The sequence below is a fragment of the Pyxicephalus adspersus genome, chromosome 4 (assembly GCF_032062135.1).
Source record: "Pyxicephalus adspersus chromosome 4, UCB_Pads_2.0, whole genome shotgun sequence".
Taxonomy (NCBI): Eukaryota; Metazoa; Chordata; class Amphibia; order Anura; family Pyxicephalidae; genus Pyxicephalus; species Pyxicephalus adspersus.
Genome location: NC_092861.1, coordinates 136580030 through 136593115, shown reverse-complemented (window position 1 = coordinate 136593115; position 13086 = coordinate 136580030). Strand labels below are relative to the sequence as shown.

At 38.3% G+C, this 13086-nt stretch overlaps 1 protein-coding gene across 4 annotated transcripts in view; it reads left to right on the top strand.

The window, feature by feature from the left end:
• Positions 1-12009, top strand: part of SOCS5 (suppressor of cytokine signaling 5) — a 33661-nt gene extending 21652 nt beyond the window's left edge. For 2 of the 4 annotated variants that reach the window (XM_072409759.1, XM_072409756.1), the window contains exon 2: positions 8252-12009. In XM_072409759.1, the coding sequence (XP_072265860.1) occupies positions 8264-9877 (1614 nt within the window). In that variant the 5' untranslated portion in view covers positions 8252-8263 and the 3' untranslated portion in view covers positions 9878-12009. Of the gene's footprint in view, positions 1-1176; positions 1257-5155; positions 5213-8251 lie in introns of all 4 variants that reach the window. The other 2 variants (XM_072409758.1, XM_072409755.1) reach the window with 2 other exon arrangements.
• Positions 12010-13086: the final 1077 nt, after the last annotated feature.

Here is a 13086-nt window from a genome sequence, read left to right as displayed (position 1 = left end):
TCACTGAATTAGAATTTGTACAAGACTATATGCCAATAATACAATAATACATATAATAATATAATAATACAAGTCAGTGTTGAAGTGTCAGTGCTGAGAAATATGTAGGCTGTGTTTTTGCCTTTTTTTTTTTTTTTTTTTAAATGCTTTTTGCCTGGCTACCATCATTTGTCCCATTTAAAGCAGAACTGAACTTACTATACTCACCTGTCCGGCACTGTTACAGGCCATTACCATCTTTTTTCTCTATTGTTCTCTTCCTGCTTATGTACAATCCTTGGCCGAACCAGGACGACTCAACTACTGTGCGGGTGCAAAGGAGTTTAGTCCTTCCTCCTCCCCCAAGCACAGTGAAAGCTGGGGTGGCCAGCTTTTTTTTATTGTTTCATGGAGCGATTGTTATTGCAAAAAAAAAAAAAGAAAAAAGGTGTTTAAATCTGATGGGGGTTAGGCCTAAGATATTACCGTAAGCAAAGAGTAAGATTGTCAGACCTCACACTGACTTTGCTTGGTGCAAATCAAGCAAAACTCAAGTTTCACAACAAAGATGCTCAAGGCAGATTGTTATTGCAAAAAAAAGTATTGAGCATCTTTGTTGTGAAACTTGAGTTTTGCTTGATTTGCACCAAGCAAAGTCAGTGTGAGGTCTGACAATCTTACTCTTTGCTTGATATCTTAGTCCTAACTCCCATCAGCTTTAAACACTTTTTTTTTTTTCTTTCCACCATTAACTCCTATGAATGCATTACAAACAGCTGCACAGTCTTCAAAGTTGCTTTGCTTTACTCCAGCATGAATTTCTCTGTGTTAAAGCTGCATTTCCCTGAGTTTGAGTGCTCAGAATATGAAGAGTGGAACATTTTCTTCTTTCTGCAGCCTGACGTTTGCTCAAAACCAGTACAAACTAGTTCTACCTTTCAATGGATGTGAGGGAGCCTCAGGATTAGCAGTCTTTCCTAATTATGGATGTTTTGTGGCTTTTGAACCCGTTAGTAGGAGGCAGCTCCTCTGGCATCGTGATTCCACTGCAGATTCACCCTCCTTTCACTAGTTTTGGTGTTTATTTAAACAATGCTTTCATCCTCATTACATTGTTGCAGGAAAAAAGATAATTAGCCCATTAATAGAATAACATATCAGCTTGTTCTGCAATATTTGTTTTCTGCTTGTCCTCAGTTTGGTGACCATCATCATACAACTCACTAATTCTGACCCATCGCAGACAGAGACTGGCCAGAGAACGGAAAATCAACACAGTACTGGCTAACTATTTCTTCTACCAAAATCTGTTCTTGTCAGCACATTAAAGAATTGGGTCCTTGTGGTATTTCGTATTTCGCTGGTAGTTAGTGGATCAGTAAGGTGTACTTGCACTCACATGTTGTACTTAAAGTATCTGTAATGTAATGTAATGTATGTGTGTGTATGTATAATATATTATGTGTGTGTATATGTGTGTATGTATATATATATATATATATATATATATATATATATAAATATAAATATTAGTATTTGTGTGTAGCTGGATGTGTAAACAGATTATACACCACGTGGCATCCGTTTTGAAAAAAAAAAAAAGAGGTGACAGTCAAGAGAAGGACTACTGGCCCTCAGATACAAAGGCAGCAAAAAGCCCATGGGGATTAGATTCAGTACCTACTTTTCAATGCCAAGCGAGCTGTGATGCTGCATGCCAAGGGGACCAAATCTTAAGAAAAGCAGGTAGTAAATCATTCTTCAAAATGTAGCTTTCAATCTGCTTTGCATTCACACATTTTTTCAGTCTTCTCATATATAGACAAAAAGGTTCTTCTCTTGGGTTTAACACCATGCAATGTTCTCCTTAGCCACTTTTAGCTGGGCACACCACCTAGCACTTTTCAGTAACCACCTGGCTGGTTTTGGGTGGCTCCTGAGGAGTTGGGGAAAATACTGCCATGTATGTGTACAGTTTGCCTGATAAGACTTTGCATAGTCCTGACTGTGTGCAACTTCAGCTGAAAAGTATTTGCTAACTATATCTAGAAAATGTTGGTTGTGCTCTCTGTCTTGCACAGAAATTAAGCTGCTCATTCACAGGGGACTGATAGCTCCTCTTATCCATTACCATTGGATTTGAAAGCAATCACTATTGCTGAGTGTATAGGATAATGCATGCTGTGCCAAAACAAACCTTTGTCACTATCCTTCTTCTGAAATATCGTGTGACAGTTGGAACTGTAGACTGCATACTTCAGCTTTTAGAAGAGTGGTGTAAAGGGGGATAGCTGTGCTACACTGGGAAACACAGCCTGCATATGTCAGGAGCAGATGTAATGGTTGTACTCCATGAATTTTGTAAATTAACCATAAAATCTTAATATAATTATTATTTTTTTTTAATATTATAGGTTGAGGTTTTTTGCATTTTTTTAACAATGTTTTTGTCTGTCTAGAAGATTTTATAAAGTTCTACCTTTCAACATTGCACTTTTTTTTTGTATCGGCTTGTTACCTTCAAATTAGATTATTTAACCAGCGTCACTTGAAAATCCAACTAAAATTTGAAGCTGAATAACTACACAAGTGTGGAGTTATGGAATTAGAAATCTAGGGTATGTTTTTATAATGAAGATCATATTATCGCTATAGATAATGACATATTCAATGGAAACAAAATGATAAAAAAGGCATTTAAAGTTCTGCATCCATAATCATGGTTCCTCCACCAGCAGTAGCCACACATTGGTGAAATCAGCCTTGTGTTTTTGTAATCGCTGTGTTGCGGCTTGTGTGCATAGGCTTCTTTTCTCAGTGCGAATACTAAAAACGCTTGATGCAGCTTGGAATTGGCAGCACATGTAAAGGTACTCAAAGCAAGGAGCAATTTTAGTTGCAGGATTTTTTTTATTAGCATGACATACATAAAACGCCATCAGATAATTGTTATTGCAATGACTCTTGCAGGAATAAACTAAGCAAATAGGCTCTGCAGCAATGATTGTAATGTCCCTGTAAGCTTTACTGTTAGCATGTTGTTGTTGGTAGAGAATGTGTGAATAGACACAAAAATATTCTGGATGTCAGCTCCTGAACTACATATCGGCATGTCTCCATTAGAAGCTCAGAAGGTAAAATGATTAATGTTTAGAGATTGGTACCGATGTTAAATGTTTCCCAGTAGGTAAAGAGAAATAGAAGAATCCGAGATTTTCAATATCCACACAAAAATTACTATTTATTAAAATTAGGATAGTTTAGATGTTACAATACATGGACATACCCACACATTTATTAAAATGCCAGTTTATTTTATTTAACATTATTACTTCTTCAATTTCATATACAAATGTGTTTAATTATTATGTTTTAATCAGAAAATTTCTTTGCATTTATGTATTCACCCCTAGTTATACAGTTCCGGCATTAGCAGAGTATATTTATATAAGACTTGAAATGTTAATTGAAAAATAGCAGAAATTTTCTGCTAGTGAGAAAGCAGACATGACTTGCTTGCTGTAATGGGATGTATGTTCTCCTTTGCATTGCCAGATGTGATATAAATATATCGTTGGAAAATAAAATATCCACTTTCAGCCAACAGACACAAGTAGCTGAACATTTGTGTGGGGGATAAATACCCATGTTTCTTAGTATCTCCGAGCCAGCATAATCCAGGAAGTTAAACATTATCCCTTTAGTATGAGCTTTTATTGTTCCTTTTGGAATATGCATAAAGCAAAGGCTTTTTTCTATCCAGTGAGAGACCCTAACCTTTGCTTAGGATCTATATGCGACCCAATGGGTTATTCTGCCATTTACAGCAGAATGACGTCAGTTGCAACCAAAACACAAACAGACCAATAACAGCGCCACCTACTGATCATTTTGTACCAAACCAGATAGGACCAGAAACCCCTCACACACAAGATTGGGGGGGGGGTGGAGGGCTGTACCATACCTTCTTTTATCACATTACGTGTCCACAATCCTTGTATATTGTTTCAGGATCCCTGGTTAGACCAAACATCTGCCCTATTATCCCAGATGTATGCAGGGTGAGCCTAAAGGGGAACTAAACCCGCCATACTCATCAGTCCTTGTACTGTCTCAGGGCGCTGCCGCCATCCCCCTTCATTTCTTCCTGGAGACTTTCTTTGACTATCTTGATTGACCAGGCTAGGGTGATGTAATTCCCCTGCAGGCATGTGGGACAGTTACGAGCAAACACAAGGGATTATTGCAGAAGGGACATCTACTATCCCTTTCTGAAATAATAATGACTTCTTATATGAATTGAACAGGCTTGCTGTTCATGCCTAGTAACAGATATAGCAACTTGAATATCATTTCAGTCAGGAAGCCTTGCGATTGCAGGCATAACATCCCAACGATCCCCAAATCGGTTGGCTCACTGCAATGGTGAGTAAGGAAAACTAATCAGGAAGGATAGGAGCTTCTTTTGTACTACTTAGTTGTGATTTTTTTTTTTTAGGTCATTAAAACCTAAATGTCAAGGCCAAATTTAGCAGCATCAGAATGTTCGTAAATAAACCTTTTCTTAATACATGTGCAGATAATTTTATAGGTACACAATTTTAATGGGAACCCTGTTTTATTTGTTATATATTAAATGGACAACATGTATAAATGAATGAATCCATTATTTTTAAATACTATATTTGTATTAGAATATTACAGTATTATACAGAGCAGCTTGGCCATCTACAGGCTGCAGTGCTCTCTGCAAGCTTGAAAGCAGCTGAATCAAGGTTTCAGCTTGCATTTGATCACGGTCATGGTGGACATGGTCATCATGTGTTTGTGAACCACACTTGATTGGTCCTGATCATCTGTGTATGGACTAGGGATTTTGCTGATGGTTGTGTATGGAAATTGTAAACTAATAGCTGTCTATAGAAAATTGTCCTCAAGCCTCCACAGCAGGCTTGGTGCTGTGATACATTTTATTAGTATATAGATCATTCAGACCAGACCTGGATACCTCCAGTAACTGGTCTGGTTGTGGAATAGTTGGTTATCTGTGTTAAAATTTCAAATTGCTACAAAGCAGTTAGCCTAAGAGTTATTTCCACTACCAAATGTTCAATGTAATCCTCAAACACATTCTTCAGTTTATTTTATTTTTGCTTTTATTTTATTTTTACCTTAGGCAGAAACTTATTAGGAATCTGGTGGTTACCTGTGTCCATTTTACATTGTAATACAGGTAAGTACTCTGCAAGACGTATCAAAAAATAACCAATATGCATGTGCAGCCTAAGTTGTTCTGAACTGTTAATGTGGGGGAATTAGAGGGGTTTCCTACTTTTACCTGTACATTAATCCAGTCTCTCCTAGCACCCCAGTTCACAGTCCATGTGCATTTTTTGATTGTTGTTGATAGAAAAGAACAGCATTGGTGTTATCTGTAAGGGCGACATTCCTCCCACTGATCACCACACTAATGTACTGTCAGCTGTGGGTATAATAATTAAAGGGGTTTCCTAAAGACCCGAAAAATATTTCAAGTGTTCCCCCACAATAAAAAGGTCAATTGAGGCTGATCTAGAGGCTTTGAACATCTCACTCTTTTTTGCTCCGTCACCATTGGAGTGATATCCCTCCATATCTTGTCTTTATTTTATCCCTAATTATAATAAAACAAATTCTAAAATAAAAAAAAATACAATTTAGGCATTTCAAGGTGTGCAGATCCTAGAAGTGAATAAATGCAGCAGAACTGGGCAGGGTTTACAACTTTTGATGTCATGAGACAAAATTCTACACAGCCATAATCATCAAGAATATTAGCCACCTCAAGAGGAGGCCTTTGAAAAAGTTTGCTATAGATAACTTGAGCTTTGTTAAACCCCAGGGTTTCACAATGGGTTGATAGGAGTTTACTTGGAAAGAGAGCTGTGACTGACTGATTTACATATATGGACAATGTAAGGGTTTGCTTTTCCACTGACCACCATTGTAGGGGAACACTTTTTTACAGTCTCTTCTTTTAGCCAGTTTTGTTTCATTTTGTTGAGTAAACTCCATTCTTTTTATTTGAAACTCTTAACAGTATACTGATCATACTAATATACCATGAGCTGTAGGCAGTGCACTCCCCAGCCCCTTTTAGCTGGGCGCACCACCTGGCACTTTTCAGCACCCACCCTCCCGCCTGTTTTTGGGGCAATTACTGAGTTCGGTCACAATACAGGGACCTCCACCCATCTACAATCTGGGTAGAGCACTGTGTAGGTTTAATATTAGTTGAAGGGGGGCGGGGTTCTTTAGACCTCAAAACTATTTTAAGGGTTACTCCTGCTAAAAGGTTGCAATTGGCTGATCTGTATCATGCACATGTTTCATAACACCTGTGAAGGAAGGTTGACCTAATGTGCATAACATTTATAAGAAATCTGTTGAGCAACAGGACTGTTTAGGAATTGGTTAGGATTGCCTGTTTACTGTTGTGCTCTCTAGTACTAAAATACTGTTCATATATTTAGAAGGTTATGTATAGTTCTAAATGTTTTAAAGCTGTTTCTTGTTTGGCCCAATCCAGCCAGTATTATTGTGACTGAAGTTTCCTGGTAAAGTAGAGGGATGTTGATCATTTAGTGATCACCATACTACGTAATGTACTGTGATAGGTGGATAGTTATAGCAGGAGTCCCTTAAAACCTAAAAGTTATTTCAATGGATCTCCCAATGTTATTAGGCCTGGGAAACATGGTGTAGTGTGTCTGGTATATACATTCTGCTGCATGCACGTATTACAGTCCTACAATTTTTCTTACTTCACTACTTTTTTTAGTTAGAGATTGTCAGCTCTTCTTAATAAAACTAATGCAATCCCTGGGTGGTTGCTATCTTTATCTCAGGAGGCAAATAAGCTGTGATGTGTTGATCTAGCATTGCACCTTCCTTACAAAACTATGGAATAAGCTTTTAAGAAGACAAATCCATCAAATTTTGGTAAAGTGCTGTAATATTTATGCCTATTATGTACAAACTAGAAATAGACAATACTTATATTCATTATATGAGCAGCACAGTGGCTCCGAGCTTAGCACTCTGGCCTTTGCAGCGCTAGGTCCCAGGTTAAAATCTCGGCCAGGACACTATCTGCATGGAGTTTGCAGATTCTCCTCTGTTTGCATGGGTTTTCTCTGGGTACTCCGGTTTCCTCCCACATTCCAAAAACATGCAGTTTGGTTAATTGGCTTCCCTCTAAAAATTGACCTTAGACTATGTTGACATGACTATGATACATTAGATTGTAAACCCCTTAAACAGCACTGCGTAATATGTCGGCACTTTAAAAATACTGTGTAATAGTTAAATATATCTATGCCATATTTGCTTATATATGTTTGGTATTGGCTTTATTCAAAATCTCCTCCTCTTTTATGCTTGCTGTAAAATGTACAGATGATTCAACAGTTTTCACAGTTGGCTCTTCTCACTTTTTTGAAAAAAAAAAAAAATATCTCCAAAGTGGTTCCCTCTTGTATTTGGGGCTCTCTTTAGTGTCTTCAGGAGTATCGGATACCTGCACCCCCTACCTGTTTTCTTCCCATGACCTCCACATCACTACATGGCATAGTAGTGTTCTAATATGTGCATTTGCCATGTGGCCGAGAACGAAGATATCTTGGACGTGTTCAATATTAATACAATAAGCGCCACAATGGAGCAACGATGGGAAATACTGGAAGCAACTTTAATAACCTTTTTGTTACAGAGAACTTCTATAGAGATTTTATCATTTTAGGAACAATTTAACACAGTAGACAAACATTTCTAGTAGAGATACAATATACTTTAATTTCCTATTTTAAGGTGTAAATGAAAATGTAAAATGAGGTCTGATGATGGTCTTTACTGCTTGTTGCATCTGCATAGGCCCTTTATTGTGTATCTGGGTTCTAAATAACACGAGTATAAAACAGGAAATGGTGTTTGGCACAGTGATTACTCGGTGTATGACATATTCTGTAAAATGGGTAATATATTTTGAACAATTAAATGATAATCTTACCCTGCTTGTATTGCATGTCTGCCAAAATGCCAAGGTGTGAATTAAATGATTTACTAGTGCAAGGCACGATAGTCAGATGTGGGGATTCATTGCTGATTATGCTCTCTTTGTTAAATATATCTCTTTAAAGGGTTTCTAGGTTGAGCAAATAATTATTTTTTTATTTTTTGTTGATTTTATATTACATTTAGTTCAGTATCTGATATTCTCTTTCTCTACTTGCAGGTCAGTTGATCAATGGATAAAGTTGGAAAAATGTGGAACACATTCAAATATCGGTGCCAGAATCTCTTTAGCCATGAGGATGATGGGAACCAAAACGACATTGTGGATGTTAATGCCAACCGGTGTTTAAATGGTGGGGATAAAGCAGAGGGTTCCGCTGGTCCGGCCTCCGTTCAGTCAGCTAGTCCCATACACCAAAACATTTCTTCTGAACTCAGCCCAAGTCCTTTCAGTGGTTCTAGTAGAAGAAATCCTAACTGTGTTTCTGAAATGCCGCAACTTGTTGAAATTAGTATTGAAAAGGACAATGACATGGGTCTTAGTGCAGGTGCCCGTCTGGCACGAAGAGACTCATATACACGCCATGCCCCATGGGGGGGTAAAAAGAAGCATTCGTGCTCCACCAAAACACAGAGCTCTATTGATCCAGACAAAAAAATTAGTAGGCAAAGAAACGGACTTCAGAGGAGAGAACGGCGTCATGGGATAGGATCCGTGCATGATATGGAGGTAGTTTCAAGCAGGGCTGTTGGAAGTCGCAGTTTACGGCAAAGGCTGAATGAGACTGTGGGTTTGTGTTTTCCAATTAGAGCATATAACAGGCAGTCAAAGCCTCTTTTTGCTAATAAGAGGAAAATTCATCTCTCCGAACTGATGCTTGAAAAATGCCCCTTTCCTGCTGGTTCTGATCTGGCACAAAAATGGCACTTGATTAAACAGCATACAGCACCTGTTAGTCCACACTCAACCATACTGGACACTTTTGAGCAGTCTTTGCTTTCTGCTGAAGATGAAGAGGATAGATTACGTGAGAGGCGTAGGCTTAGTATTGAAGAAGGTGTTGACCCTCCACCAAATGCCCAAATCCACACTTTTGAAGCGACAGCACAAGTAAACCCTGTATATAAGCTTGGACCAAAACTTGCTCCTGGCATGGCTGACCTGTCAGGTGACAACGGTGCAGCATCCCAAGGCGGATGCGAGTCCGAAGAAGACAGCACAACTCTCTGTCTGCAGTCACGGCGGCAGAAGCAGCGACAGTTTTCGGGAGACAGCCATATGCAATCGAGTAGACAGGGAGCCTGGAAAGTGCACACCCAGATCGATTATATTCACTGCCTTGTGCCAGATCTGGTGGAAATCACAAGCAACCCATGTTACTGGGGAGTTATGGATCGCTATGAGGCAGAGGCCTTGTTGGAAGGCCGACCAGAGGGCACTTTTTTGCTCAGGGATTCCGCACAAGAGGACTACCTATTCTCCGTCAGCTTCCGCCGCTACAACCGATCTCTGCATGCACGCATTGAGCAGTGGAATCATAACTTCAGCTTTGACGCTCATGATCCCTGTGTGTTTCACTCCTCCACTGTTACTGGACTCCTAGAACATTATAAAGATCCCAGCTCTTGCATGTTTTTTGAGCCCTTGCTAACGGCACCTTTAAACAGAACTTTTCCTTTTAGCTTGCAGTATATCTGCAGAGCAGTCATTTGCAAGTCTACCACCTACGATGGCATTGATTTACTTCCTCTGCCATCCATGTTACAAGACTTCCTTAAAGAATATCACTATAAGCAAAAGGTCAGAGTGCGGTGGCTAGAGAGGGAGCCCATTAAGTCAAAATAATAAAAAAGCAACATTTCTTATTGTCCTGTCTTTACCTTACAGAATATCACCTCTTAGACTTAGGATATGCTCAATGTGTATCATTTAAATAAAATAAGCACATGTACCTGTATTAAGAAAATATTCAAGTATGGCACTTCAAGCTTTAAGTGTATCTGTCTATTCTCTTCTGCCTAAATGGAAGACATTTTGTGCATTCTGTGGAACTATGAAGCAGAATCCCCATACTGCATGTTCTTAGAATGCATACACTAATTGTACTAATGCTCCTATCTCCGTTTTATTTTGTAGCAGGAAATTAGGTGTCTATATGGCTTAAAAAAAAAAAATGGAGGGGAAAAAATTCAACAAATGCATACAGTAGATTTCTTGTCTAATAAAGCTGTTTCCCCCTTATATAATATCCTAGATTTCCCCTCAAAGCACTAGATGGACAGTTTGTATTTCCATCAAAGTGTGGAGAATAAATATGTTGCCTTTTTATTAAGCTAAAGTCCATGATATGCTACCGCAATAGAAAATGTTTTTGACAAAAAAAAAAAAAAAAAAAAAGTTGACCTGGTGCTTTTACTTGGTTAAAGAAACTGAGTTTGATGGGTTCACAGACTAAAATACAAGTTGACTTTTATATTTATCAACAGCATAACGGTTTCTTATATAGCCATTTTGCCTTTTGTTGTCATTGCCTGATTTGTGCAACACTATAACTCAACCTTTTTAACTTTGGGGGACCCCTGCTATAATTTCTTTATCAACAGCTCAGTGTGGTGGCCATTGGGAAGAATTATCACCCTTACATATAACCAAAAAGATAATTGGTGTCAAACTGACCTGAGAGGCACGAACAGGTTATTGCTCATGGAAACACTGGTATAGCAGTTTAGATGCTACGTGTGTGACTACTTTACATTAGAGACCTCCAAACAAACCACCAAAACGTTAAACAATTAGATCAGACAGATCCCAGAACCTTCTAGCCTAAACATGTCTTACTGCCAGGATTTCCAGGCTAGTTTTTAGTATTTCTCTGACAGCAGTTATGGTTTACAAAAGAGTCAAAAATGACTAAAAATACTGGCATGTGGTGTGGCCTTCAAGGATTGGACAACCCTGAGCTAGGCAATTTCATGGGTGTGCGTACCCAAGGCAACCAATTATTTGAGGAAAAATTAATCAGATTAGGCTACATACACACATCTGATGATTCTAAACCCATAATCGCGTTAAGGCTGATATTGAAGGAGAACCTGGTGTGTGTACAGCTCTCGTTGTTCATCGTTTATGGATCCGTCTGAGGCAGATTCACGAACGATCGCAATGTAATTCAAGCAGAGACAGCGTAGCAGGGTCCTGATCCGTCGTTCTCCCCCCTATCCTCTCCATAGAGTAAAATGGTTCAGTATGTACAGCACTCGTTCCTGCATTGTGCAGCCCTTTGCCGTTGGAAAGGATTGTGAAAGATCCTTACCAATGACATTTATTGCACATGTGTACACATCCTTAGACTGAAGATTCTTTGAGACAGCCCAGCATCATTGGTATCTGGCAGCATTGCTTGCTCCTGTCATATGAGCATGTTTACTGTGCCAGTGCTGATATGCAGTCCTGTCATTAGGTGTGTTCAATTGACCACACACTCATGACAATCAAAGAGGATATCGGGTTTATAAAATTCTGGTATGTGACTTTTGTACACTTTTTTGCTGTTTTAAGTCAACTTGTATTTTAGCCACTGCGCTCCTTTCAGTTGAACTTTAAAAGCCTTTCCATGAACTTTTGACAAAATATATTTATGGTGCAATAAGGCTGTCCTGTGATCATCATTATGACTGGCCTCAGTGGAATTATTAAAAAAAAAAAGAAAATATATATTGTTTTTTTTTTTTCCACTTAATAAAAGTGCAAAAAATGTAAGCTAGAAAGTGTACCTGTAGCATCCGATAATTAAAATTGTATAATTTCATCAACCTTAAAAGTGTGCATCCAGCATTACTTGCAGGTGCCTTTGTTAAGGTGAGCTTGTTACTTTGCTCAGTGAACTCTTTTCTTTATTTTTATACAAAATTGTCTTAAAGAAATGTGGAATAGTGCAAGAATCTGTTATTGTATTAATAAATTTAGTGAATCCAGAATCATTTCTAGATCAATTTATGTAAAACTGTATAAAACCAGGATTCTTTAGGGCCCAAGTTTGTGGCAATCATTTTCAAATATGTGGTTTTTACCGAACGGCATAATTTGTTATTGGTTTATGCTGGACATAACATATTTCAGATTCTCATGCCCATGTTAAAACAATAAGGTCTGATCCATCAAAGGTTTGCTAAAAAAAAAAATATAGGCTGCTAATGTTAATCTGACACTTTATTTCTTTTCAGTCGGGTTCTGAAAATGAAAATCGATTGCTGTGGTCATTTTTTAAATTTTGTGCATTTACAGATTATTTTTTACAATGACATTTTAGATCTTGTCTAGGTGCTATACAGCCTGAAGCTTCTGAAAGGTGTACGAGGGAGTAGCCTGTAAATCCAAAGAGAACTGTTCATAGTCCTGCTAGTTCCAGGAAAAATGTCTTAAATCTGTGCAGTTCAGTTTGTTGAATCTTATATGGTTAGATCTCTACATGGGCTCTACTGTGTATAGTTTTCTATACATATATGTATATTTGGCAAGTGCTGACATATCGGCATGTTGTTCACATGCTACCCCCTTTTTAAGTCTAAATCCATATTTTGTTCTGTAGAGCTTGTAGAGCTCTATTGAGGAACTGTTATGTCTATAGCTACTCATTGCCAGAATATCTGAACAATGTTGACATAAGCACACACTGGAGTTTGTTAAATGTATTTGTGCACTGAACAAAGGATTCTGTGCCTTGGTCTTATCTTAAGGCTGTTTTTTTTCTGCCAAAATCCATAATGGACGAATCCTTTTTTCCCAGGGATCGGTACAGCAGGGAATTCCGACAAAGTTGCATATAGCCTACAATTCTTGGTTGCATAAACCAGCCCAAAATGTTGGATCAGGTGATAGTCTGTCCAGGGCCATAGATGCTAGGAGTTATTTACCAATCCTCCACTTCTTTGGCTCCCACCAATGTTGCCCACATAACACATCTCACATAATATATTTCATCGAACTCTAAAATTTGTAACCTTATTTTTAATGATTGTGTCCCTTTACAGTGATCATAAGAAAAATGCATTTGT